General features: G+C 39.6%; 2 protein-coding genes across 3 annotated transcripts in view; one reads left to right on the forward strand and one right to left on the reverse strand.

Annotated features, from left to right (window-relative positions):
• LOC135987041 (multidrug resistance-associated protein 1-like) overlaps nt 1-20,594 on the forward strand; it is a 46,896-nt gene extending 26,302 nt beyond the window's left edge. Inside the window, exons 18-28 of one of the 2 annotated variants that reach the window (XM_065631696.1) lie at nt 793-1,012; nt 1,503-1,657; nt 3,653-3,808; nt 4,809-5,008; nt 5,825-5,951; nt 7,335-7,436; nt 8,366-8,509; nt 9,182-9,340; nt 11,822-11,988; nt 13,032-13,226; nt 20,531-20,594. In XM_065631696.1, coding sequence (XP_065487768.1) covers nt 793-1,012; nt 1,503-1,657; nt 3,653-3,808; nt 4,809-5,008; nt 5,825-5,951; nt 7,335-7,436; nt 8,366-8,509; nt 9,182-9,340; nt 11,822-11,988; nt 13,032-13,226; nt 20,531-20,546 — 1,641 coding nt within the window. In that variant the 3' untranslated portion in view covers nt 20,547-20,594. Of the gene's footprint in view, nt 1-792; nt 1,013-1,502; nt 1,658-3,652; nt 3,809-4,808; nt 5,009-5,824; nt 5,952-7,334; nt 7,437-8,365; nt 8,510-9,181; nt 9,341-11,821; nt 11,989-13,031; nt 13,227-13,703; nt 14,822-20,530 lie in introns of those variants that run through there. The other variant, XM_065631688.1, reaches the window with a different exon arrangement.
• HSPA13 (heat shock protein family A (Hsp70) member 13) lies at nt 17,221-25,431 on the reverse strand. The gene is made up of 5 exons (XM_065631709.1): nt 25,364-25,431; nt 23,877-24,217; nt 22,806-23,019; nt 22,090-22,257; nt 17,221-20,613 (listed from the first exon to the last, which is right to left on the reverse strand). The coding sequence occupies exons 1-5, from the start codon at nt 25,386-25,388 to the stop codon at nt 19,943-19,945; spliced, it is 1,419 nt and encodes a 472-aa protein (XP_065487781.1). The 5' UTR covers nt 25,389-25,431; the 3' UTR covers nt 17,221-19,942.
• Nucleotides 25,432-27,424: the final 1,993 nt, after the last annotated feature.

The following is a 27,424-nucleotide window of genomic DNA, read 5'->3' on the forward strand; positions in this document are numbered from 1 at the left end:
AAACTAGACATTCTGCATGGTTAATACTTCTGCAGTATTGTTTTATGTTAGAAACACGCTTTCTGCAGTCTCCATTTAAAAAAAAATCTGCAAATTGCTACGGAGAGGGAAAAGAACAAGTCAAACAGAGTGTGGAGAAGGTCAAAATTTCCTGGGAAGCTACTGTTTAATTAAAATAAGAATGGGGAGGGTGGAAGGGGAAGAAGGTATGAGTTTCTAGCAAGATGGTAGAAATAGGCACCCAAAATTATTCTGCTTCTACTAGTTCTACCTTTCAGGTGGCTTCACTGAGTTTGGCTGCATTAGTCCTCATCTACACCAAGGATGAGAACTTTCTCCTGCTGACGCTAATTTCCTTGGTTCCAGTAGCCCAGAGTGGCAGTTCTAAAGTTTCTAGTTCCATTGATGAATAGCCTAAGATTTGTTTCATACAAACTGCCCAGGAACTGCGCTCTTGTTTAGTTGGTTGGGGTTGTGTTTTGGCTTTGTTCGTTTGTTTTGTGTAATCTACAGATGTAAGATTCCTTAAGTCTGACACTGGAAAGTATCGCAAGCAAGACTGCCTGTGATATGTATCATTAAAGAGGAGAATGTGGTGGGAGAGGAAACCTTTTTACAGCATGATGTTATACACCTAAGTTATCAGATTTAATTAAGAAATTATTTGGATTTATTCTGAATTTAACATATCCAATTCCCATTGTATAATGTGTATTTCCCTTCAACAATGATAATGATTTTAAGAGTAACTCCTTTTTTTATGTTTTTTTTTTTTAATGTATGTATATTTAGATGAAAATGTCAGTTGTTTTGAAATACCTCCAAGCTTTCAACTGGCGATGGATGTGGCTAACAATAGCTGCTTATTTAGGACAAAATGCACTAGCCATTGGACAAAATCTATGGCTTAGCACCTGGACTGCAGAAACAGCAGAAGTCAGTGATTTCACAGAATGGAAACAATCACAAAACTATAAACTTTGTATCTATGGGCTTCTGGGATTCACACAAGGCAAGCATGAGCGTTTATGACTGTTTTCTCACCATTTCCCAAGTTTAGTCTGCCTGAATGTGTATTCGTGAAGAAATAATGCTGGCTGTTTTTTAAACAGAATTGTGTGCAACATGGTATAGTAGTTTAACCTGGGGAGAGGAGAAGAGCTATACAGACATGTAGCAGAAAACACTGATTTTGTGATACTTCTGTGAATTCTTGAAATGTCCAAGCGTAACCTAACGAAGTTATGTTGGCATCTCAGTGAGGAAGGAAATCAGTGTTGATGTGTAGTGGTGTGCCTGCATGAGAGATTAATTGCAGGAAAAACATAGTTATGAAGTAGTAAAATGTATCAACAAAATACAAATATGTACATTTGTAAAACTAAGATATGAAGTGTGAGTGTTGGGTTGCTCACTGTGGTAGAAAACAGTGATAGAAACAAGCTCCATCTCCTTTCCATCCCTAACCATTCATAATGTCTTTTAATTTCTTCATTCACAAGGTCTTCTCGTTTGCTGTGGTGCTTATGTGCTCACTAGGGGATCCCTGTCTGCTTCTCGGGCATTGCATCATCAGCTGTTAGACAATGTATTACACCTTCCTCTGCAGCATTTTGAAACTAATCCGGTTGGTCAGATCATCAATAGATTCACAAAGGTAAAAGGAAAACTCTTGTGTATTTTCCATTTGATAAAAATGAAGCTTGAGTGATTTAATTCCATTTAGTATTGTTGAAATATTAAAGATATCAAAGTAAGTGAATGTACTATCTAGCCATAGAAAGCTGTTTCAGTGTATAAAAACTTAAAGAACTGTCTCAAGCTATTTTATTGCAAAATCATCAAAACACATTATTAATAGAAGTTGCATAGACCCTATCCAAGATCATTGGCAAGCCATTCCTCAAAGACCGTGTGGCAGTTGCACTTTCCCCCCCTCGCCCTGAGAACTGGTGTGGCAGTTGCACTGGTGACTGCCCATTCCTCTCCCCACCACTTCTCAGGACTGGGGCCTTCGATGGAACAGCTAATGGCTCTTTGTGGAGACTCAGAGTCAGTGGATAGGGTCTTCAGCAGAGGAGGGGCTAAGAGTGCCCACAGCCCAGAGAAGCCGAGAAGCTTCTCGAAGGCCCACACTCGGGGGCGGGGCATAGAGAAGCTTCTGGAATGCCCACAGCCAGATCTGAGCAGACTATTAATGGGGTTCCCGCCGGAGACCCCTTTTGTGTGGTCTCCTCGGAGCTGCGGGTCTGCCGTGCTGCCGGAGTCCCTCCCCTTAGACGGAGAAACCATCTAAGGTAACCTCCCGGGACTGGGAGCGCCTCACCTCCGCATTTAGGTGAGTGGTAAATGACTAAACATATGTTTTAATAATTCCTCATCTGAAGCAGACAAGTGTAAAGTCCTCATCTGGGACAGACGAGTGTGAAGTCCTGGCCGCAGCGGCCAGTGTTCCTCTCTGTGCACAAATAGGGCAGAGAGGGCTCTGGTTTTGTTTTGTGAGTACGTGTATGCACGCTGTGGATCCTCATTCTTATTTTGCTGTATCCCAAATAATCTCCTAACTTGATATCCGAACCTGTATTTTATGTTACAGAGTGCTAGTTAGTTGCATAAACCCCGTCCCTAATCGGTTTATCGGCGGTGTTTTTCTTGCCAGAATAAAGTTTGATTTTGGACCTTGTAGTCCGCCTAAATTTATTTTTGGGGTGCCTCCGTGACAGACCGTTCCTGCAGTGCAATGACTTTACCAGACCTACATCTGATCCGTTAAAAAACCAACCAAACAAACAAAACACAGACAAAACTATATTCATTAGTATATTGCATATCAGAATTAAATGTTATTGTCGAAACAAATTGATGCATTAAATTCACATTCTCAGAGCTATATAGACAAAGTGAATATTATTTTCTATTTTTGTAGTGTTTTGGTTTTAATTGGAACCTCTAATACACAAACAAGTGTTTACTTTGACTTTAATACTTCCCACTCTCTTCATAACTTAATTATTGCAATACATTACCAATTACTTCAAATATGGTGACTGTTGATGGCTGTGTTCTCTAGAATAGACCCAAAAGTGGTTGTGTTACACACTAAAAGATCAGTTGATTTAGATTTCACTCAAACCCCTATTGAGCGTATATTGCTTTCGTAGTAATATATTGTATTTGAAATTTGAAATTGAAAATTTGAAAATTGATATTTGAAACCCTAATATTATATTTGGGTTTGACAAAGCTTTACCACACACAGTAAGAGATTAGTAATCTTTCAGGACACCTCTATAATTATTAACAGGGGTATACAAAAGTTAGGATTTGAATTCTTGGCCTACTTTTCACTCCGATATGCTTTATGTAAGTTAAATAGTATTGAGTAGCAAAATGGCAAAGGCTGTCTCTTTTTGACTTTGCACACTCTGAGCACGTTCTCTGACACACCATGAGTAGTCTAAAAGCTATTATGTCTACTTCACTTTTAGACAAATAATGATATATGAATACATTTCATTAGGTTATAATCGTAGGGATCCTACTAATTTTTATTGAAGATATTTTAGTTTGATTCAATTTTTAAAAGATGCTTTCTCGAAGTTTTTAGTGGAATTTACTCACAAAATCTTGATTCTTCTGTGCATTGTTACAGGACTTATTTATAGTGGACGTACGTTTCCATTACTACTTACGAACTTGGCTAAATTGTACACTAGAAGTTATTGGAACCATTCTAGTTATCACATCTGCCTCGCCACTATTCGTAGTGGTAGTTATTCCCCTGGGATACTTGTATTTTACTATCCAAGTAAGTGCATTAAGCTTTTATAAGGATTTTGATATGTATGCAGATGAAATGTCCAAAACAATCAATGCCACAGGCTTAAATTATTTCTTATTGCGAAAATAAGAAACAAAACAAACATATATATATACAGAACATATCTGAAATTGCTTTCAGAAAAAATCTTCAGGCTTCTTAAAAGGAAATCAGAACACTTCTGAATATATCCTGTAATGCCTGGGAACTTATGACGACTTAATGTTTTTCTCTTTATAATTTCCTTTTTCTTATGAAGATACAATATTGATATAGATCCCAGCAAGAAATGTGATGAAAAAAGTGGGATGTATATCAAGTTGAAGGGTAACCCTGAAAGAACAGATGTAAGATAGAACAACATCTAAACTACCTGTGCTATTTTTTGTTCAAAGTGTCAGGTATGCTACTGAGAAACCAAAAAGTAATGTTTCAGAAAGACTAATGGCTGCATTCCTGTTTCTTGATGCTCATAATATGGTCTGTGATTAAAGACCTTAAAAGATTCTTAAAATAAGAGTATAGAGGAAGAAAAAGAGTGCCTGGATTCAGTCTCTGCTAGGGAATTTAAATACATATATCATTACATTGAATAAAGGCTGACTTTCATCTGAGAAAGAAGCAGGATATTCTAATTTGAAAGTTTACGTAGAAGTTCTGGTTGGTTGTTACACACTTCTTATGGTATAGCACATTTTCTTCAGAATTTGGAAATATTGTTCTCTTATTTTAACCTTGCCAGAAATGTATATATTGCAGTTATGCCAGCATTACAATGTCAGTGTATCCCAAGAAACAGATTTTTTTCCTATACTGTTTGTGAATAGCTTTTTTTCTGTATAGACACCTCCAACTTTTTCATATTCAAAATTTATAGGAATTACTTAACAGATTACTTAACTGGAAATAAATATGGAAAATATTTTAAACAATGTAAAAGAAACTGTAGCAACTTAAAATGTCTGTTTTCTCTGTACTGCTTTATTAGCGATATTACATAGCAAGTTCACGACAAATGCGGCGGCTAGCAGGAGCATCGCATTCTCCTGTCATCTCCCACTTCAGTGAGACTCTTGCAGGGCGATCAACAATTCGAGCATTTGGCCACCAGGAGAGATTCATTAGAAAAAATCATGATGTTGTGTATGAGAACCTAGTTTACTTCTACAACAACGTCATCTCGAACAGGTACTTTACAGCAGTTCTGCATGTGTGGTTGAGACCTTATGTAGAATCCCACACCTAAGTGTTTAGCCTTAACCAGAGTAAAATCCACTGAGAAACAGAAGGACAAGAGCAATTTATCCACTGCTCTTTGTAATGAATGCACAGATTATGTCTAAGCACTAAGATGATTTCTTCTTTATGTACCAGAAAATAGCGGGTTTATAGAAAATATGCATATGCTGTCTAGGAGAAGAATATTAAAAAAAAAAAAAAAAAAAAAAAAAGGAAAATAAAAAAAAGTTTACAAATAGGTCATGACCTTGGACTGTACTACATTTCAAGTTCCTCTTACAAGTTGATGAACAAATCTAATTTATATTTCAGTAGTTCATGTGGAAGTACCCAGATGTCTGTAACCTACAGGCGCCAGGTAGATCTTGAGAGTGCAATCCTAGGTTTAAGGAAATAAGTCCATTTCCTCTCCTTCCTTTGTGATTCAGTTCAGCTACAGGCAGAGATTAGCAAGGAGATTTTCAGTTCTGTTTGGAGTCACATACATGAATCATTTCCAGATAAGAGTAGAAAAGCAGGATGAGGAGTGAAGGGAGCACTAGTCAGGAGTCGAGAGACCTGCATTTTGGTTTTAGTGGTGCTACCAGTTCTAGATATGTCATATTCCCTTCCCGGTCTATATGTAAAATGGGAATGAAATTACTTATATCTTTTGTAAAGTGGGTAAAGCACTAATATAATGATCTCAGAGAGATATAAGCAATATGTTCACTCTCAAAAATTTTGTAGGTAACTCACTTTTATCTTTGCCTTGATTTACTACAGGTGGCTATCTGTCAGGCTTGAATTTCTGGGAAATTTAATGGTGTTCTTTGCTGCACTGTTTGTAGTACTGGCTGGAAATACAATGAGTTCTTCTACAGTGGGTTTATCAATATCGTATGCTCTAAATGTAAGTAATGGTGTAATTTTTTGAAAAGGGAAGAATACATACAATGACGTTGATTAGGTGAATATACACAGTGGCATCAATGAACCTAAATCCCATGGGCAGAACAGAGTTGTCCTTTGGATTCCATTAATTCTGGGAAGCTTCACATTAATTATTTTCCAATTCTGAATTTAGATGAAATAATAATTATGACAACATATTTAAAAATCAAATCAATGAAACTAGGTTTATGTTTTAGTTTATTTTTAAGCGTTTTATTAAGCCAAATAAGAAGCCTAGTCACGTACAACTATACTTTGTATTTGATTTCTTGTTCTTGTACACTTACTGAATGCTTTGTAGGAATGCTTACTTAAAAGCTTTATAAAATCATTTACTTTAGCATTGTAAGCAATATGTGAGAGACACATTTGAAATGTGTCTTGAAGTCAGGCAAATTGTATTGATAAATTGCTAGTTAAAATAAATCTTAAGTATTATGTATGTACAAACTAAGCATCCAAGTTTCTTTAATCTTGAGATGCTTAGGAGTTTAGTGCTGTCCAGATTCTCACTGTGGTCGGTGCTTCAGAAACACAGCTGACAAATACTAATGAATAGAAATACAAAAAAAAATATAGACAATTATCTGTCGTGTCATATCCACATCACCTCCAGCTCACAAGAGTTGCGTTTTCTAATATTCAGATAGAACAATCTCCTTTACATTATCATATACTTGGTGAGGACAGCTGCAGGTAGTGTGCGGTTTTTCACCTTCATCTGATGTCAAATTGACACCATTCTTTAGTTACATACAGCATTTCAAAATGGTTGTCCCTAAGAACTGGCTCACTTTTTTCCTATTAGAAGTGGGACTATTTAACCACAGAGTTGGTGCCATAGAAGTGGTACCAATTCTGTCCACAGAAGCATTCCCAATACTTGAAGGCAATGAATTTGACAGACATGGTAGGGCAAATGCATGTCTCCATTAAAAATTCTCTGTTCTGTATTCCTAGTTTACTTCACCTAGGGTTAGTGCAATAATGTGCCCATAATGTGAGCCATATATGTTTTTCTTTCAAGATACCATACAATTACTGTGCATTTTCTGTTGATCCTGAAGTCGTTTCAGATTTCTGGAGCTGTTATGTTAGTGAAAATTGCAATAGCCATTGGGCAGTCTGAAAGCACACAAGAAGTGCTCAGCGGAACGCTGAAATCAGTGATTTTCTAAGTGATAGTTTGTTTGGCGTGCAATCATTTTTTGTGCACTTTATGGCTTCTGTGATTAAACATCCAGCTTATGAGATTATTAAATTTGAGGTAAGTTTTGAAATCAGTATGCTGCATTCTAGTAGAGTTAATTTTTTATGTTCTATAATGCAACTGTTTCCCCAGATAATTCAGAGTCTAAATTTTTGGGTGCGTAAAGCATGTGAAATCGAGACCAATGCCATTTCCATTGAAAGAGTTTGTGAATATGCAAAACTGGATAAAGAGGTAAGCATTCTTCTTGAATATCTAATTTATGTCTGTAGAAAATGACTAATTAGGTTGAGTTTAATATTGGTGAGTGGTAATACCAGGTTATAATTTTCATAATTTGTTATTAAAGGCTTTTTTTTTTCATAGAGAATAATATGTATCTTCTTCATTATATTTATCATCATAGCAATTTTATTCCTATTTTGACCAGTAAATTTCTTGGCATGCTTCTTAGCAATAGATTTTGTAGTAAGACTAATGCAGCTACAGCTCAGGTGAACTCTATGCGATGTGCAACCAAGAGGAGCATTTTAAGAGAAGAGGGGAAGAGAGGCCTGTCAGACCCCTAGCTGTTACTCACCTCATGTCTGGAGAGGCATTTGTTTTGAACTGATTTGCCTTGGTTATTGTGCTTTTCTGAAAGTAGTGCCCATATCAAGTATGGCGGTCTAAGAGCCTTGATCTGTCTCAGAGGCAAGACTCTCTTCTACTTCTTCGTTCTCTTTTACCCTTCCTCCAAATTTATGTTTCTTAACCTTTGTTCACATCCTTCTGTTCTCTCCTACTCTTTAAAGCAAAATGTTGATCATAAAATATGCACTCTAAATATCTGGGAGATTAGACATCAGATTAAATTCAGTTCCTGTCAACTGGTGGAACAGATACCAGACTATTAGCAACTACCCAGTTAAACTGAGTTTACTTTTTTAAGTGAGTGTATTAGATGTTGTTAAAAAAACCCCCCACAACCTAAAACCAAAACCCCTAGAAAACCCAGTTGGAATGCTTCTGCACAGTGTTCATGAAAGCAGATTCTCCTTCCCTTATATTGCCTTGGAATTTTTGCTACGATTTTTGAAGATACATATAATTTTCCTAATGTTTTTATGAACTTGTAACATTTTTACTGTTGTATACCAAAATACCAATGTTTTTAATTCCAGAAACCGTGGATAATGTCAAAAAGACCACCAGTGGGGTGGCCCGATAGAGGAATAATAGAGTTTGTTAACTACAAGGCTCAGTACAGGAAGAACCTTGGTTTAGCCCTGAATGGTGTCTCTTTTCAGACACAGAGTAAAGAGAAGGTACTGTATATAATATGAAATACATTGGAGGTATAAAATTCTGTTTCCCAACTTTCCACTTCAGAAAGGTTTTATATGAGAAGACTCCAATACTAGATACAGCAAGATGATATTGAACAGGGAAGATGTTAAATGGATAAGACATTAAAGAAAAGAGAAAAATAAAAGTATTTTCTCCTACTATGTAGAAATTCTTCTCCCTGTAAGAAACCAAAATGATGTTTGTCAGGACATGTTTTATGAATTTGGCGGTTTTAAGGAAGATCCAAATTTGAAATTAAACCTCTTGTTCACTGTGTTGAATATTTATGTAGATAAATACTCTGCCAGATTAGTGCTAATCAACTTTAGGTTTGGGATCAAGGAACACCAAGCGAGACCTAGTTTAGAGTCATTGGTTTGAGCTGATGGGTGCTGGTCAAAAGGGAGGCGAACTGGAAAGCATTCCCACTGAACAAGCCATAAGCTGTACAGCTTCTGAGGGAGAGCTCCGATTGTAAGTCATGTGTTCCAAAAGTGAGTGTTAAAGTTTTATCCACCTATAGGATTGCATGTTGGTGAAAAAAATAGAAGTTTTGAACTGAAAGTTGAAACTGAATTCACTAATCATTTTTCATATAGAATGTGTCGCATGGAAAGTTACAGTCTTTATCAGAAGACTCTTTGTTTCAGGTTGGAATTGTCGGAAGAACAGGAGCTGGTAAATCAACACTCACGAATTGCCTGTTTAGAGTTCTAGAGGGAACTGAAGGCAAAATAGTTATCGATGGAATTGATATATCAACTATTGGACTCCATGACCTACGTGGAAATCTTAACATTATTCCACAGGTGAGAAAACTGGGGGGTTTTTTTGACTAACACAAGACACTTTTTTTTTTTTTTTTGAGAAATTATAACCCCAAAGTTGACAGGCTGCCAAGAGACAGAGGCACAAAGCTTCAATAGAATTTTACTGATTTTTGAAAACAGGCTCTCTTATGGCTTATCAGGTTTTATAATTGATTTTTTGAGAATCTTAGCTATCTGATTAGACAGTAATCTTCAGTAGTGCTGGAAAAATGCTATCCTGAAAAATGTCACAACTGCTTGTTGGCAATTATAAGGAAAAAGCCTCAAAACAGGGAGACTGCAAGTATGATATTACATGTTATTTTGCCAGGTTTAGTTTAACAGTCTTAGCTAGAATAACTTGTATTCTCCAGAATCCGTATGTGTATAGCTACATATGGTGTTTTCAAGTCTCACCCGAAGGAAAAAAAGTGTTTTAAAATAAATCCAAATATGTCTGAAGAATTTAGGGAATAAAGTGAGGTATACGTGAATCATATAATATGTATTTAAATTAATCTGTTATGGTCTGTCATATAAAGATGTCCCTGCTTACTTCGGAACAGGGCAGAAAACTCAAGATTAGTTCACATATCATTAGGATTGTGTTCATGCTGGTAAACTGATTTACATTTAAATGCTCTCGAATAAAGTAACATCTAGAAAAGAAATTTAGTGGTCACCTGAAGACTTTTTGCATGTTCCCTGAATGCCATTCATAGAACCATTTTTGTGCATGGATGATGTTAACGTCAGTTATTATAATGAGTTTATCTGAGATTTTCCAAAAGAAGGTCTATTTTTTTTTCCCTACCTTTTCTAGCACTTCAACACTGGTGATATTTCCTGTGTGTCTCTGCCATAGAGTGTGCATGGAGACAAGGCTAATATTTAAATCAAAAAGCTTGGGTTGTACCAAGAATGAGCTGAATAGAAAAAAGTATGCATATATTTCTTCAAATCCCTGGCTGCTTTTCCTTTGAGAAATGTGTTTGCTCAAGCGAATGATAAACTTACAGTTTATGATATAACTTTTGGGTCAGAAATGACAGTCCTCAACCAAATTTGATTATCCTGTAGGACTTCAAAACACAACAATTCACACATGCTCAGTTGTAACATTTTTCTTGTTTTAAGCCACTAATACTCTACAAATCTGCACAATGTCTGACAGTTGTAAATTGCACAGTATGTTCTCAACTGCAGTTGCAGGTCTGATTTACTGTGAATGGAGTATTTTGCATCCACATCAAGGCAACTAAATTGAGAGCGGGACAGGAAAGCTCAGTGACTTGACAAGCTGAGCTCAGACAAGGAAACTAGAACTGGAGGGGTAGAAAAATGGAGACTGGAGTTTGTGGAGAGTAGGTGGAGTCTGGAGTGTTGAACTGCGTAGGTTGGGAGAATGGAACTGGATGAAGATAAAAGTCTGGGAGAGAAAAAAGGGCATGGCAAGATGCCAGGCTTTCAGCAGGCACATACTTTTTCAGATTCATCAACTATGTCTCATACAGACAGTTTTTAACAATCATATTAAAGTACAGATTTACAAAATAATTTAATGATGTTCGAATGCAAATGACATTAAGTTTAAACAAAGAATATGCACAAGATCTCATTTGAACAGTCATTTTTGGTCACCTAGCTGCCTCAGAATTACCACTGTTCCACTTGTGTGTAACTTGCTAGTGAATGATGTTCGCCTTTTGCAGTCTACCTGTTGGGTCACAACCACTGTAACTGCACTTAGTCAAGGTGTCTGTTCGCTGCCTCTAAAGATATCAGTTCTATTTATAAATCTGTGCGGGTATTCGTATATTCTCAAGTACTGACTTGTTAAATTTGCCTTTTTACGAAAAAGCCTTTTGTGTGCATCCAAAAAAAGTGTTTAGACTCAACTACTGAATGTATTTCTACAGTCTTAAGTGCTGGATGTGACTCATATGCATCTTGGCATGTACTAGTCTATGTGTACTTTTCCAAACGCTCCCTGCTGTATTCAGTGCACAGAAGCTAGTGATGCTCGCTTATGCAATAATTGCTTTCGTTCTTATTGCTGAATGTCACCTTTCCTGTAGGAAATTAAGAGTATTTGACGAACGGTCTTAGCCTTCTCCTTTTTAACAGTGCTCATGAATGTGATATCCACAGAGCTTCACAAACTTGACAGTAGTAATAATTCCTATGTCATTGCAGTCGCCAGGTGCTGGACAGGTCTTTAATCAGCTGTAGAACCGGTAGCACAGAGAATGCATAAGAAATCTGTACTCTTTCCCTTTGACCTTAATAAAGAACTGAGCATACTGAGACCCCATGTGATTCTTGCCTTCTCATCCACCAGCTTGAAAATGTTACAATTGCCCTCGCAAAGCTTCATTTACAAAATCATTTGTCAAGGTTCCCTATGTTAATGTAAGGATTTATGGCAGACTGTTTTAGGTTTGTTTTGGAATTATGCACTCATGTTCTGCTGTTATTTAGGACCCCGTCGTGTTTTCTGGGACACTGCAGTCAAATTTGGATCCACTTGGAAAACATTCTGATCTTGAACTGTGGGAGGTACTGGAACTGTGTGACTTAAAGGATTTTGTCCAGTCACTCCCAGAGAAGCTCCTTCATGAGGTTGCAGAAGGTGGTGAGAATCTCAGGTACATAAACAAGAAAGTGCTATTGCAGTATTTTCTGGTATTGTAAAACTATGTGTTCCTTCCAGAGAATTTACTTCAGAAAGTATCAGTATAAAAATGACACTTCTCCTCTCATTCAAGTAGAATTGTTCTGATATTAATGGTACAAGGGTTTTTTTAAGTGGTGAACTGATTGCAACTGTATAAAGTCCTCTGGCCTGTGTTGTGTGGGAAGCCAAGGAAGTATGTTATTTTCAGCTCAAGTATGAGTAGGTTGAAAGGGGTGGGGGAGGAGCAATTCATGTACCACCTAATTAGATTTGGATAGAAAATTGCTCTTTTATTTAAATTAAAACAAAACCCTAAACAAAACAAAACAAAACCACAAACAAAAACCCCACAAACAAACAAACAAACAAACCCCAAAACACCAAACCTCAAAACAAGGTAAAACTTCAGAGAGCCTATTCCTTTGCTTTATTTGCTAAACCAAAGCAACTCATTTTCCCCTTGTAAAACATTAACCTGTAGTTATGTAAAGAGGGTGACGCTTGAAATAAAAGGACTCTAAGATCTAGGCAATAAATACTGAAGCCTTCAGCAGCAAAGGGGCACGTCTTAAATGGAGTGTACTGAATATCAACTTGATTTTTTTTTGACAGATCATTTTCAGGGAGAAGTTTCTAGAAGACATACACCACTGCTAACATATAGGTGTATCCAAGCTTTTACACTGAACATTATTAAAAAGTGGTTTAGCATTCAGTCTGGTTTATTCAGGGTCGCCCTTGTAATCTGAATACAGAAACTGAAGGCAAGACTAGGTTTATGCTACAAAGTTCAGCCACAGGTGTTTGAGTCACGCCTTAACTATTATTGGTATGCTGAGCAAGAAGAAACCAAAACTTCCAAACAAAGTGAACGTATTTCACTAGTCTTTTCAGAAGTATCAAGTGTTGTTAAGAAAGATAGAGCAGGTAGGCTCTGCAGTAATCTCAGCTTTATATTGTTCTCACCTTCCTCAATGTGCCTGACCTGACCTTCTCAAATATATTTTTTAACAGTGTTGGGCAGAGACAATTGGTCTGTCTGGCCCGTGTTTTGCTACGAAAGACAAAAATCCTGGTCCTAGATGAGGCAACAGCTTCTGTTGACATGGAAACAGATGACTTGGTGCAGTCCACCATCAAAAGAGAGTTTTACGACTGCACAATATTAACAATAGCCCACAGGTTACATACAGTCATGGATTCAGAGAGGTAAGTAAGTTTTGGTAAGCCATTTTAAAACTAAATGGCTTCCTTTAAACGCATCAGTTTTCAGACTTACTAGATTTTACGCTCCAATGCTTTTTACCTTAGTATCTTTATATCTGTACAATCCAAGGTATCACAAAAGATTTGAGCATCAATATTAAATATTGATAACCTGTGTTCTGTTTCCCCCTTCTAATTACAGAATTAATTTAATATTTTTCCTGTTAAGGTACAGGTATAAGCTATTATTAAGAGCGCTTAATCCTCTAAAGTAAATGGACTATAGCATTTTTAGCAATTAAGCAAAAATGCCATTTTCAAAAGGCTTTTTTAAAATATAGGAGTCCCGAGCTTTAGAAACCAAAGAATTTATTCTAAATAAGAGTTCCCGTTATCCAGAGGTATCTGTACTAGGACTGGAAAATACAGTTGAAGAGCTGATTTTTCTTCTCCTTTAATCTTTCTGCTTTTGCATTGTAGAGTGCTTGTTCTGGATGCAGGAAGGATTCTAGAATATGATACACCACATAATCTGTTACAGCGAAATGGTGCCTTTTCTGAAATGGTTGCAGAGGCTGGGATAAGAAGATAAAGAAAACTAATGCATTCATTCTCAATCAAGATGAGAATTCCTTACTCCAGTAAACACTTGAGGCATATCTAGCATTACACATATACATGGAGTATATAAAATAACTGGCTTACTCAATTGCTCCTCACAGCATTGCTGTTAACTACAACTACTGTAGTTATCATACAACTGCTATAACTACAACTACTGTAGTTATCAATGCAACTATCTGTATATATTGATCAGGTTTCTTAAAATAACTTTCTGATTGTGCTGCTTTTGGCTGGGGTTGAGTTTCATCACAGTAGCTGGTGAGGGGGCTATGTTTTGGATTTGTGCTGGAAACAGTGTTGATAACACAGGGGTGTTTCAGTTACTGCTGAGCAGTGTTTGCACAGAGCCAAGGCCCTTTCTGCTCCTCACCGCCCTGCCAGTGAGTGGGCTGGGGGTGCACAAAAAGCTGGGAGGGGACGCAGCTGGGACAGCTGTCCCCAACTGACCAAATGGATGTTCCACACCATATAGCATCACGCTCAGCATATAAAGCTGGGGGGAAAAAGGAAGGGGAGGACGTTTGAAGTGATGGCGTTTGTCTTCCCAAATCACCGGTTATGCATGAAGGAGCCCTGATCTCCTGGAGATGGCTGGGCATCTGCCTGCCCATGGGAAGCGGTGAATTAATTCCTTGTTTTGCTTTGCTTGCACACATCTTTTACTTGTTAAACTGTATTTATCTCAACCCATGAGTTTTCTCACTTTGACCCTTCTGATTCTCTCCCTCATATCACTGGGGAGGGCGTGAGTGAGCAGCTGCATGGTGCGTAGTTACTGGCTGGGGTTAAACCACAACACATTTTATACAAATCACTGATTTTGATTGTATTGGCACTGGAACAACATATTGAAGCAGTAATTTTCATGGCATATTTTAACTGTTGCACTAGCAAAGACTGATTGAAAAATAAATCTTGCTGTTCGCACACTATTTTAAATTAAAAATAGTACTTAATTAAGTTGCTCTGATATTATGCCCATTTAGTTAATACATTCTTATTGCAATTGCAATTTCATAAAAAACCAAAACTGTTTATTGTGTGGACATACGGGTAGATTTCACTGATTTTTAGGACATGCATATTTGCATGTATACTTAGGTAATTCTTGAGGCAATAAACTCGCCGCATTATTTAATTTTCCTTTTGACCTTGTGATTCCTGAATAAATGCAAAAGGATTTCAAATTACTGAAAACCACATCTCATGTATCTAATTGAGCATCCCAGAAAAAATGGAGTCAAGTGGAGCTATCTCTGCTAGTAGGTTTTTATACAAAGCTCAGCATTAATTACAGCAGCAGGGAAGGTGATGTACATTTGCTGAAAGCATCACACATGCCTGTGCTTCTGTAGGCCACATAAATATTAATTTTCTTTTTTTATTACAGTTCTTTAAACTCTTCACATTCAATAACAACTCAATCAATACAATATTATTTTCAAAAACTAAGAGAAATTCCCCATAAACTGCTTAAAAACCAACAAAACCGAAAAACCCAAAGTACATGAACAAAGTTTCAGGCTACAGCCCTGTTATATTGCTTTATTATTGACACCTGATTAATATCAAGTAGCATCCTAATTTCTTGCCTGATACCAGGCAACCCATAGTTGCTGTTTTAGAAAGGTAGTGACAAGTACTGGAGACTCTCTGAAGGGAGTTCCTCCAAGATGTGATTCCACTGCAGTGACGGTGAAGGACTTCTCTGTCCTTTCCTGAAGGTAAAAAGAGCCTGTCTTCCTACGTTACGAACAGAGTCCTATCTAGTTTAATTGGCTACAAAAGACAACTAAATATACTATCACTTCCACAAAACTCTTAGGAGTATATTATGATTTCAGACTAGGAACAACCCTTCTCAAGTAACTAATTGCCTTCTGAAAGTCTTGGAGAGGTTGCTGTGACAAAGTTTCTCAGGAGAACAGCTTCCTTTCTTCACCTTTCCCCCAGGCAAGGCCAGCAGTGCCTTCCCAACAGAGCAGAACCTTCTCATGCCAACATTTGCCTTCCACACAAAATTCAAAGTGCCCCAGGCAGGCTCTTCTGGGGAACCACTTACCCCAACCTTGTCCTCATCCCTTACCCACTTTTGTGCTCCCTTCCAAACCCACCCTTACCTGCAAGTATCACAGGAGGAACTGGAAAGGACTGAAGCGAGTGCCATTCCTAAACCAATTAACAAGTTTTAGGTGTAAGGTAAAGGGAGGCAAACTTCAGTACCTCAGAGACCAACACCTTTTGCAAGATCCAAAGAAAATATTCTGAGGACCAGCATCAGTGCATAGTAAATTTTACTTTATTTTATTTGAGGGGAGGAAGGTTTTGTGGGCTTACTGGTGGGGTGACATAGCCTTACAGCTTCAGCTTGCCATGAAACCACAATTGGGAAAAGCTGCAGACTGAATAATTGCAAAGTCTGAGAGAAAAAAAAATGGTAGACTAGTGTCAGCAAAAGCCAAATAGCCATTCCTTCTCTTTCAGCAAGCCATAGTCCTCACATACAAGTATATTTTGAGAACGGAGGTGCAGCAGAGGCAGAAGCAGCATGATATGCTCCCGCTATGTTTTCATGCACCAATAGCTTATGAAAGTAAGTGATGTAACAGCCTTAGGGTAGGCAGGAAAAGGCGATTTTGCAGTATCACCCAGGGGCTGCAACCTCTACTCTTCTCACATGCCTGATGTCAGACTCGCTCTAGGAAACAAAGAGGAACTACTTGGCTGCCGCAAGTTCAACATTAATTCAGATTTTGCGGTACCCATCACAGCCCATCAAACCCAACATCACCAGCCAACTCCCTTGACAGCCCAAAGCCATGCCATAGCCCTGCACACCCCTCGCCTCTCCTGCACCTTCTCCTCCACACAGCAATTCCAGGCCTCCAAGGCATCTGAGGATCAGGTCTCAGCCTCCTCCTGTGGGGCTGCTCAATCAGGAGTGGGAACTGTTCCTACTCTCAACCAGAGCAAGGAATCCATTGCCACCCCCTTCGACCAGGGTTTCCCCTCCCTGTTAGTGCTTCCTCCTTCCTCCCAGTCATCCCCAGCTTTTCCTTGTACCAACCTGCACTTTTCTTCTCAGTTCTGTTCTTCCAGCCCAAACTACAGCTTGAGGAGAAAGGGTGTTTCCCCCTCCCACCCCAGTTCCTAAACACTCCTTTCTGCCACTTGCCAAAGATCTGTCACTCCAGGGTATAGCAAGCCCTCAGCAAATTGAGGGATTAGAACCTCATCCTCTAACCTCCAAAGGAATTCAAGGAAGATGGAGAAATAGTGTTGTTACAGTATTTCCCAGAGAGACTGAAGCAAGACATGTCAAATGGACAGAAATTGTTTTTATTAAAAACATTCTAAAAGGTTATTTATAAAATGCATTTAATCATCTGCACTTGGAAACACTTGGTGAGACATATTATTCTTTCAGAATTTCAACTCACAAAACAAGCTTTAGCTGTATAAATTTGTTACACACCTAACACCACAGGCAACCATACTCAGATTTTAAGGATTGTTTGTAGAAACATTTCAGCCTTCAAATATCAACCTGTTTAGAGAGACTTTTGGTAAGCAATATATGCGTGCACCTGGACATATCCACTTAGTACAGTGGACTAATCTTTAAAATTCAATGGTTTGTGCCAAAATACAGTATTAAAATCAAAAGAAACAAAATAAATAATAGCAGAATACAGAAAAGTTATTTAATAAATAAGGATGCATTGTGAGATATCCAATGTACAGTAACTTCTTTACTCAAAAAAAAAAAGAAAAAATCTGTATAGAAATCTGAATAAATACCCTTTTGTGATTTTTTTTTAACAAGTAAACAACTCACCCTTCCCTTACCCAGGCTAACACTGAAGGAGATTTAATTCCTCCAGTGTGAAGACGTATATGAAAGAAAAAAGTACTTCATTTATTGCATTGAGAGTTTAACAGTTTAAAGTTACTCCCACACTACCACCTAACTTGTCCCAAAATTGCAAAAAGCTTTTAATAGCTTAACCTCACTGTGATGTGGTTCTGTTTTTATACAGGTCTGCTCATTTTACACAGTGCATTAAAAAAGACTAAAGACCTACTGTAAGTTCAGTAGGCTTTGAGATGAATTTACAGCAGGGCAGAAGGAAAGGCCACAATGACTCCAAAGACATTGGAATGTATGTTAAATTAAGTATATACATTTATAGCAAAGCAAAGGCCCCAATTAGCAACTGTGTATGAGAACTGTACTGTATATTGGCATTTATCCATGGTTTTGCTGAAGAGGCACTTCTTTCAATGCAGGAGTTTTAGTTACTGGAAGTTCCACACCAACTTAGATGCTCAATTTCAAAGAGGTACAAAGAAAAAAAACCCTCAAATTAAAAAAAAAAAAAAAAATCACTTTGGTTTTCAACTTTGGGAAATTAAATAGATGTTAGCAGTACTTTGGGAATCCTCTGTGAAGTTAAACAATGCTGATGGAATGGCTGTGTGCCACTATGATTTAATTTAAGAGGTTTTTAATTAGATTACTTCAAAGATATGTTTAGGCAACAGCTATGCAAACAGCTGAGTCAGCACAACTGATTTATGGCAATGCCATAAATCAGGCCTACTGCCAGGAAAAAAAGAAGCCTACTTTGTACAGTCATAGGTTAAACAATAAATCTAAGCCCCACACTTTATCTTGGCAAGCTTAATACAAACAAAATTATTCTGGAGCATATAAGAAAAGCTTCGAACCACCTGTTACTAGAGCTTACCTAAGACTGGGTTGATGGATGTTGAAGCCAGTCTTACCTGAATGAAATCCTTTCATTGTACAAAGTTCTACACAGATAAAAGAATTCAACTGGCCTTTAATTATTGATTGAACCCTCCAAAGAGAGCAGAACTCTCACCAATTTTTTTTGCAGATCATTAATTTTTTTCTCCTTATGCATTTGCTAGATAGCTGGGTAGCAAACCATTCGCCTAAAAAAGAAATGCTACCTCAAATGCTGAGTTACACACACTGTGTCCTTCTCAAAAAAACAGCTACAATCTCTCATCTATGTTCGGTTTAGAGTAGGGATATAATAAAACTTAAACCAGAGATACAAGCTAAAAAGTACGAAATAGCTGGGTAATTCTCATTTGCTAGGACTACAGGAACTAGACATTATCCGTGCAGTCCCCTCTGTCCCACACTTTCTCTCTGAAAACAGTACAGCTTAGGGTACTCCAGGGGAAAGACCTCACACACTTGTAGATGCACAGCAATTATGTTTATGTTGGTCAAATTCAAGGGAAGACCTACAGGTGTGGCTTTAAGATACATAAAATTACTGCAGTTTTCAAATAAGACAGGGGGAGGTATAAATAGTTGGCAGTATGCCCTTGTTCTCTGTGGAGAACATCAATGGTATGACAGCAGCACCTGTATGTGAACTAGCAAAACCAGAGCAGGAAGTAAGCCCTCGGAGACACATTAAATAACTCCAAGTTATCAAGAGCTAAGTTTCTTAATACGGTTCGGCTGAAACGTGAGACAGTTTGTCATACAGCCTCAGTAACACCATTTTGCTGTTATGAACAGCAGAACAATAAAGTGAATGCATGTCTTTTAGAAACATGCTGCAACATGCATTTTAGAAAGGTGCTTAAATGGTCAAGTGACTGAATTTAATAAATAAATTTAAGCTCAATACTGCTAGAGCTATGTGCATTAACACTGCTTCACATTCTTTCAAAGTAAGTATATCGAACCTGGGAATTCCTACAGTACCATGCCACAGTATCTCTAACCTTTGGTCAGGCTCCCTTTAAATTTTAAACGTACACCTCTTCGGAGTTTGCTAATAAAATTTAGCAAGAAGACAAGGGTGTGTCATCATTTTCATCCAACATCCAAACTACAAGCAAATACAGAACCGAACTTCAAAAACCACCCGTACCTCTAAAGTAACATCTAGCTTTAACACAGGCGTCCAAGTAGCACTGAACTGGAATAGATAAAAAAATGAATAGAATACGGCTAAGATTAGGCTCCACTGCCAGTCAGGTTAAGTATGCACCACCAGAGTATGCTTTTGGAGAGATGGAATGCAATGAGAAAGAGTTTTGTCTCAGTTAAAATTAGTCTTCTGCAAATGCTTATTAGGAATTTCTATAGCGCTGACTTGGAGAGGCCAGGACCCACCAACAATTCCTGCTTGGATAGCTACGCCCGTTACAACTGCTAGATCAGGATCTACAGAGGTGTTAGGTTCCTTTCCAAAGAAATCCCGAATGACTTTGCGTATCCGAGGAATCCGGGTAGAGCCTCCAACTAGTACAATTTCATCCACTTCTGCTTTGTGTAGGTGGCCTTCCTTCAACACCTGTTCAATGGGCACAAGAATCTTCTCAAAAAGGTCCTCATTTAATGTCTCAAATAGCTTCCTAGAGATTTCTGTTTCAAACATAACTTGGGCAAAGTTGTCCTCTAGTTTTGAAGTGTCTCTAAGATTTTGCAGATCTTCTGTTTGTTGTGAAGGCTTGCCTTTTAGCACAGTGTTTGTTTTCACTTCACTTTCTGGAAGTCCTTTTGTAAGCTCCCTTACTGGCACAGTCAACAACACCCTTAGTGTAGCTGCCTCATGAACAGTCAGATTTAATTTAACTGCTTCCACGGCCTGTCTGAGGTGATGTATTTCTTCTTTCCTTGTTGGCAGAGAACCATACTTTTGATGGAGCTGATCATATAAATACAGCATCAACCTCTGATTAAAATCCTGTCCTCCAAGTTTGTTGTTACCTGAAACATCAGAAGAGAAGGCGTCAGATTCATCACCTTCAAAGTTTACTGGGAGATGGTGCTCAAGGGCCAGAACAATAATACTTAGACCATAAGCATAGTGCAAGAGCTCACAGAGCTGGGAAAACAGACATAATTGTTGTCCACTGAAAAATGTATGATAGATAGTAATTTCCAGATCTTTATTTAGCAACTATTTTTGAATTTACCTCTCTCAGTATTTTTCACCTAGAACTGCTCTGCTACACTGTAACAGAAAAAGCAGTGGTTGTTAACTCATAGAGGTATTCTACTTGGAAGAAAACATGTAAAGATGAATTTCTAGGTGGAACCCTGTAATGGAAGTGCAATCTCTCACAGCAAATTGTTTTTCCAGCTTTTCCAGCTTTCCAATTTTATTCACAGTTTCAAATTTCTCTCTCTGTCCAGAATGGATTTTGCTCTTAGCACTTCCACAGAACAGCTTTCTAGGGATTATTGTTTTAACAGTTTCAAGTTATTCAATGTCTTCATGCATCCACATGAAAAACTACACACTACTGAAATACATGTATATATACCCTGCTGAAAGCAGAAGAAAGTGATAAAATGTAAGCAGTGAACTTCAAGCTCTCTTAACAGGTGTATCTTATGTTAGCCTTCAGAGAGAGAGAAAAAAGTATAATATATAACCACGTTTCCAAAACCTTTCAAATAATTTTTCACACTTTCTATTCAACAGAGTTTCTATTCAACAGATTTTCATGTGTTGAACAATACTCCTAAAGTTTCCATTGTTTTGTTTTGACTGAAAACAGGAGTGCACTTAGTGGACCTCCATCTAAATAAATCAGAATGAAGGTGCTGAATATTTCTTGCTGTTACACTCTTACAGTGGCAGCTCACATCAAAACTTCACTTAAACAGCACTGTATCTTAGACCTGTCTGAATCCAGGTCACCTGAAAAGCAGTGGTGTATTCACTAGTTTTACTAATATTGCTGCCAGAACTCTTTGCCAAGGGATGAATCACTTTGACATAAACATATCACAAAACTTACCTCTGGGTTAACAGCATGCGCATTCTCAAACCCTGCCCAACTGAGCTGGAGCCAAACACAAGGCGAGGATACTTTAAAACACTGGTCAATGATTTGATTTGGCAAATATTTCCAGCTTGGACAAAGGCAACAGAAAGATTTGTAACATCCCCAAAAGTCCAATCAAAGCAATTGTAACATGCACCAGCACTTTTATTAGTGGGCACAGTAGTTAAAAGTCACAACTTACTCCTTTGAGTCAGCCAACACCTGTGAATTTATCTTAATTGTTGAAAGCAGTCACAAACCTTATTTTGCATGAACGACAGCTGAGAACAGAGTCAGAGAATGCTTCATGACAGGGCTGATAGGTTTTTAAAAGCCCCTCTAATGCTGACTTCAGATGCAACTTTCCTTTCCCTCCCCACTCCTTGAGAAAGTAAAGCATTTTTCTCACCTGCCATGGCTCGTGTGAGGAACATCCCTCCCAGCTTGTTCAACAGAGACACATCCAAAGTTCCTCCACCCAAATCCACCACCAGAACGTTAAACACATCAGCTTTGTGGAGTCCATAAGCCATAGCTGCAGCTGTGGGTTCATTGATTACTCGCAAAATTTCTAGCCCTACAAAAAACAAAGATACCAAGCAACAGTCAGGTACACTTCAGAAAACTGCAGTTCTCACTTTAAAAAAAAAACAAACTTACCTTAAGTAAAACGTCAGATCTAAAGGAAATAGTACCATTTTCCTTACTTAAACCTAAAGTAGTACTACTTCAGAGTCAGGGTGAAGTCATGAACCACAATTTGCCCAAACACATTTCTTCCAGAGAAACCTCGCTAAGGAGACTTATTTCACATGTTCTATTTCTGTTTAAATTATTGTCCAAGGGTGCTCTGTATAGTCTCTCTGTTTGGAGATTACCAAAAAGACTATTTTCCCTGAAGTAAAACATACTTCTTCAAGCTCTCTATGTCTGCATTAGTAAGCTGCACCTGTTGGTACCCAAGAGTTCTCTGCTGTTCCTCATGTTAATGGTCTGTAAAAAAAAAATCCACTCTAATGTTGTCTATCAGTGAGTCACTGTTTCTAATTCCTCCCTAAAGTCTTTATTATTAGTGAAACAGACCTGAAGGTTTCATAGAAAAATGCTGCAATAAAGACACATCACCTGCAAGCTTAGCTGCCTTAATGGTAGAATTCCGTTGTCTTTCATCAAACTCTGCTGGCACAGAGATGACTGCCTTCGAAATAGGCACGCCAAGGTCGCCTTCTGCCATTCTTTTCAATTTCAGTAGCAGCTGAGAGCCAATATGCTCTGGAGTGATGTGAAAGGTTTTATTAGTCGTCACAGAAAATTCAGCTGATCCATTGTTGTTGAAAATCTAGGAGGAAAAAGCAACACAACCCACAGGTGAGAAGTCTTTTTCTTACTCTCCCACCCTGCTCTGACAAATTTTTTATTCACATACAGTCCGTTTATTCTGGAAAAATAAGAAGGTGCTTTTGTTACTTCCTGAATCGCTTTTATTCCTTGATTATGAGTACTATGCAAAAAAAACAACTTAAGCAGTTGGAGCAACTGTGTAAGCAACTTCAACAGCACATTCAAAGACAGAAGTAATGCTTTTTAAACATTACATTCACTCTACTGATAAAGCTTCCCAAAGGTTATTCTTTCTGAAAAGAAGCCAACAGGTTGGTACTGAAACACCTTCTTCAAAGACCGTTTGCAGTACTTGAAAATTTCTCTCTTTTCAGCAAATACTGCACCATGCTGAATTAATGCAGTATTTTTTCAAAAAGCAGCTTTCAACATCTGCTGCTGGACGAGTAAGCACTAGAAAAGTGCTAGGGGAAATAATGTGCTACGACAGAGAAGACATAACTTTTCCCCTTTTTTTTTTTCTTTAGAATATCAGAGGAGAATTGAAGTTTTAGCAAAGCACAGTTACAACTGCAAGTTGAAATTTGTACTGTAAGAGAAGGGGCTGGAAGGTTACCCAGAAACACATTTTGCAGTAGAGGACAGAGTCCTCTGGAAAATCACTATCAGCTCTCACACAGAAGTACGTGACTTCTACAACCATTTCTTCCTCCCCTCTCTGGATACCTCTTATGGTTTTCAGGCATATCAGATCTAGCCAAATGACCCAAAGTCAGAAAATCTGGTCACTCACTACATATTTCAAGCTTCCTATGGATTACTGCTTGGAGAGAACTGAATAAAGTGGCTACTTACCTTAAAGGGATACCTGCTACTTTCACTTTTCAGTTCTTCTGAAGTGAAGATTTTCCCAATGAATCTTTTTGCATCATATATGGTATTCTGAGGATTTGAATCAGCCAGTTCTAGGCCATCATATCCTACATACACATCTCTGTCTGTGAAAGAGACTATACTTGGTATGCTGTTGTGCCCATTTTCATCTGCAATAACCTTCACCTCCCCTGTTCCAGGAAGAAAGACACCAACAGAGCAGTAAGTCGTGCCAAGGTCAACCCCAATTATTTTCGGTGTAGGCATTGGTAAGTATTGCTGTGCTAGATAGCCAGCTAGTAAGAGAACCAGAATAGCCGAACCTAAAACACAGATTTAAAAAAAATAGTTAGTTTATCTACTGCTGCAAACTTAGAAGTCAATGCAAATTACACAGCATTGTACATTACAACTCATGCAGTTTTATTTTACACTCTGAAGTTTGTTCAGCTACCTACTGAGTTTTCCATTTCTTCAAAGGTCACCAGCAAGTTCAACTCCCTTCATTCTACAAAAAGTGGTAACAGTCAAAAAACTTCAGCACTAAATATTAAACTAGTTAAAAAAAAGCCCAAGAGGTATGGTAAAGCCAAAAATATCACCGCCATGTAATAATTATTTTTCTCTCTGCAAGGTACTTTAAAAATATAGGCTAATTAATACTTTTTGGGGAACTGCCTATGAATGACCCCTAAGGGACATCTAGTTAATAAGGCTGCACAAAATCACAGTGAAATGACAAACTCTTGATTCAAACATCTCCTCCAGCTTCACTGGAAGCCTAAAAATAAGGAGCTGCAAAACCATGCTAACTCCTCCTATTTCAGTCATAGCTCCCAAAAAGCATCTTCCCACACCTTTTCTATGCCTTGAAATCAAGAGATAGACTAGTTTAAGTGATTTTTTTTTCAATTTTACATATAATCAACAGACAAAGCAAGAAACCCAAAAATCGAATATAAAGCAACGCCTCGGGGAGGGAAAGGACCAACAAACAAATTTTCTAGAAGAAATGTAAATAGGTTAAACTTCAAAGAATGGATAAGCTTTTTTTCCCAGAAGGGAAGGGCGGTCACAGCTGTGCTTTCCAACAGACCCGTGAGAAAGGTTTGCTTTTAGCCGTGAACCTCCCGAGGAGACTCTGAGCAACACGCCACTGAGCACCTCGGCTTCCAAACGGAGGAACACACCGAACACGCCACAGGACGCCGTGCCAGCCTGAAAAGCCAGCCCGGGGCGATACCGCTGGCAGAAAGACTGCGACAGCCCCAGCAAAACCACGCAGCCGCGGGCAGCGCGCCGCCGGGGGCAGCCTGACCAGGCGCGCCCGGGCCCTGCCAGGCGGAGGCCGCCGCAGGCGGGGCGGGGGCTCCCCAGCGCTTCGCCGGCCCCACTAGCGCCGCCTGCTCCCGGGGCACCGTCCCCTCAGCAGCCCGAGGCGCGGTGCGGGCCCCTGGGTCCCAGCTCACCCAGCACCGCCATCTGTCCGGTCATCGCTGCCCGCCGGCTCTCGCTGCGCCCGCCACCGCCGATTGCTGACGGCGCCTTCCGGGCCGCGCCGCGCGGCACGCCGGGATTGGTAGTACGCACGCCCCGCCCACCCCAGCGACACTGCTCTGCTGCGAGGGGCGAGAAAACCACAACTCCCAAGAGGCACAGGAGCGAGGGCTATTTCCGGCGGAACGGAGACCAGCCAATGGGCTGGGAGGAAGGTCATTCCGCCACAGAGAAGGGGAGGAACGGGTAGTGAGGGAGGATGCGCGCTAACGCTCCCGGCGCATGCGCAAATGAGCGCGGGCCGGGGCGCGGTGCCTGCTGGGAGCTGTAGTTCGCTTGGCCGCCACGGCTCTGTGAGCTGCGCTGGGGGCTGTGGGGGCGGCCGGGTGTCTGGCGCGGTAAGGAGGCCCAGCTGCCCGCCCGTCCCGCCCGCCCTCCGCCTCCTGGGGCCACGGGCAGGCGGCACGGCGCGGTGCCGGGCAGGGACGTGGCGCCGCGGCCCGGCCCGGGCAGCTCCCGCCGCCGCCCTGCCCGCAGCCTCCTGCCGGCGTGAGGCGTCAGAGACCGCAGATCCGGCACTGCCGAGACACCACGCGTTAAAACTGTTGGGCCTCTAAAAATAACTGTAATATTTTTTTTTTAATTATTATTTTTTTAAAAATTTATTTTATTTTATTCATATATGTTATTACTGGCATTCATGTTTTGGAGCCCTTTACTAAGGTGAAGTGGGGAGCTGCCCTGACAGCCCACGGGGCAGAAAGTGACAGTAAAGCGATGGGTCCGCACTTTCCCTTTGAAAAACATTTCATCGCCTTTCCCTAAAGTGCTCTGATCGATTTTTGTGCCATAACAGTGTTATTTGAACGCAACGGTTCAACAGCGAGACGGCCATGGCAGCTTTTACCTCTTCATATCAAGGGTGAGGGGAGGCTTCCCTCTTGCTCACCTGACATTTAGCCAAGAAAGGACAACGCAGTTGAAACCTGCCCCTCAAATTCATCCTGGAGGAGCAGAAGCAATAATTAATCCAAGAAATACAACGCAAAGTACGTTATTGTTATGGATGTCTGTACTGGAACGAAGGAAAATGTAATTCATGTTTAAATAGACAAATGCTAGATTGCATATGTAAAGATTGTGAAGCCGTAAAAGACAGCATAGCCAGCGGATTTTGTAGATATGCCAAGTAATAACAAAGCAATTCGCGGAAATTGCCACTTCCTGCCTAAAGTTTACCTAATAAGGGTGTAATAACACAATGTATAGAATTGCATAATCTAATCCCTGTCCTGCTCGAGCTATAACCTCCAGTAACCAACAACGCAGAGGAAGACTACGACCTTCATCCCTCGACCACTGAGCGGCAGAAAAGACCCCTTAGCAACAGCCAGCGCAGCCGCAGACGACAGCAAACTAAGCCACGTCAGCCCGGAACTGTACTAGGAAATACCACTCTCTAAAAGAGAGAATTGTGCCAAGAATAGTTGCGCACCGTTGGTTGAGCGAAAGCTCCCTGGCTGCCCAGCGCTGCCTTTGCCTGCTTATCACTTGCTCTAATAAACCCCGATTTGGCAACTTTAAAAGTGTGGCGCGTAATTGCTTATTACAATTTTGGTGCCGTGACTTGGATAAAGGTTACTCTGGGTGAGGGGACACTACTCCAGGGAGGCGCCCCATCTTCTGATGGCCCTGGGGTCGCGGACACCCTTCCCAGAGCTTTTACTTCCGAACCCCTAAATTCAGTAAGCAGGCAAAGGAATACTGCAATACCCCGTAATTTTTGTGCATGAAGACCCGAACGAAGACTCCGGGACGAGTGAGTATTGCGGTGATTCCGTTTGGTAGGGGTGGGTTTTCCTGGAATGCGAGTGCCTGAGACGCAGAATTGCCTGCGAAGCGAGTGCGGACCCTCTTGTAGTGCGGTTCTCCTTGTCCACGAGGACGGAAGCCACGACCGAGGGGAGCAAGTGCAAGTGTGTAAGAAGGTACTCCAGAAGATGGGGCAGAAGAAGAGCAAGTCTTCTGGCTCC

This window comes from Caloenas nicobarica, chromosome 1, assembly GCF_036013445.1.
Source record: "Caloenas nicobarica isolate bCalNic1 chromosome 1, bCalNic1.hap1, whole genome shotgun sequence".
In the NCBI taxonomy this organism is placed as follows: Eukaryota; Metazoa; Chordata; class Aves; order Columbiformes; family Columbidae; genus Caloenas; species Caloenas nicobarica.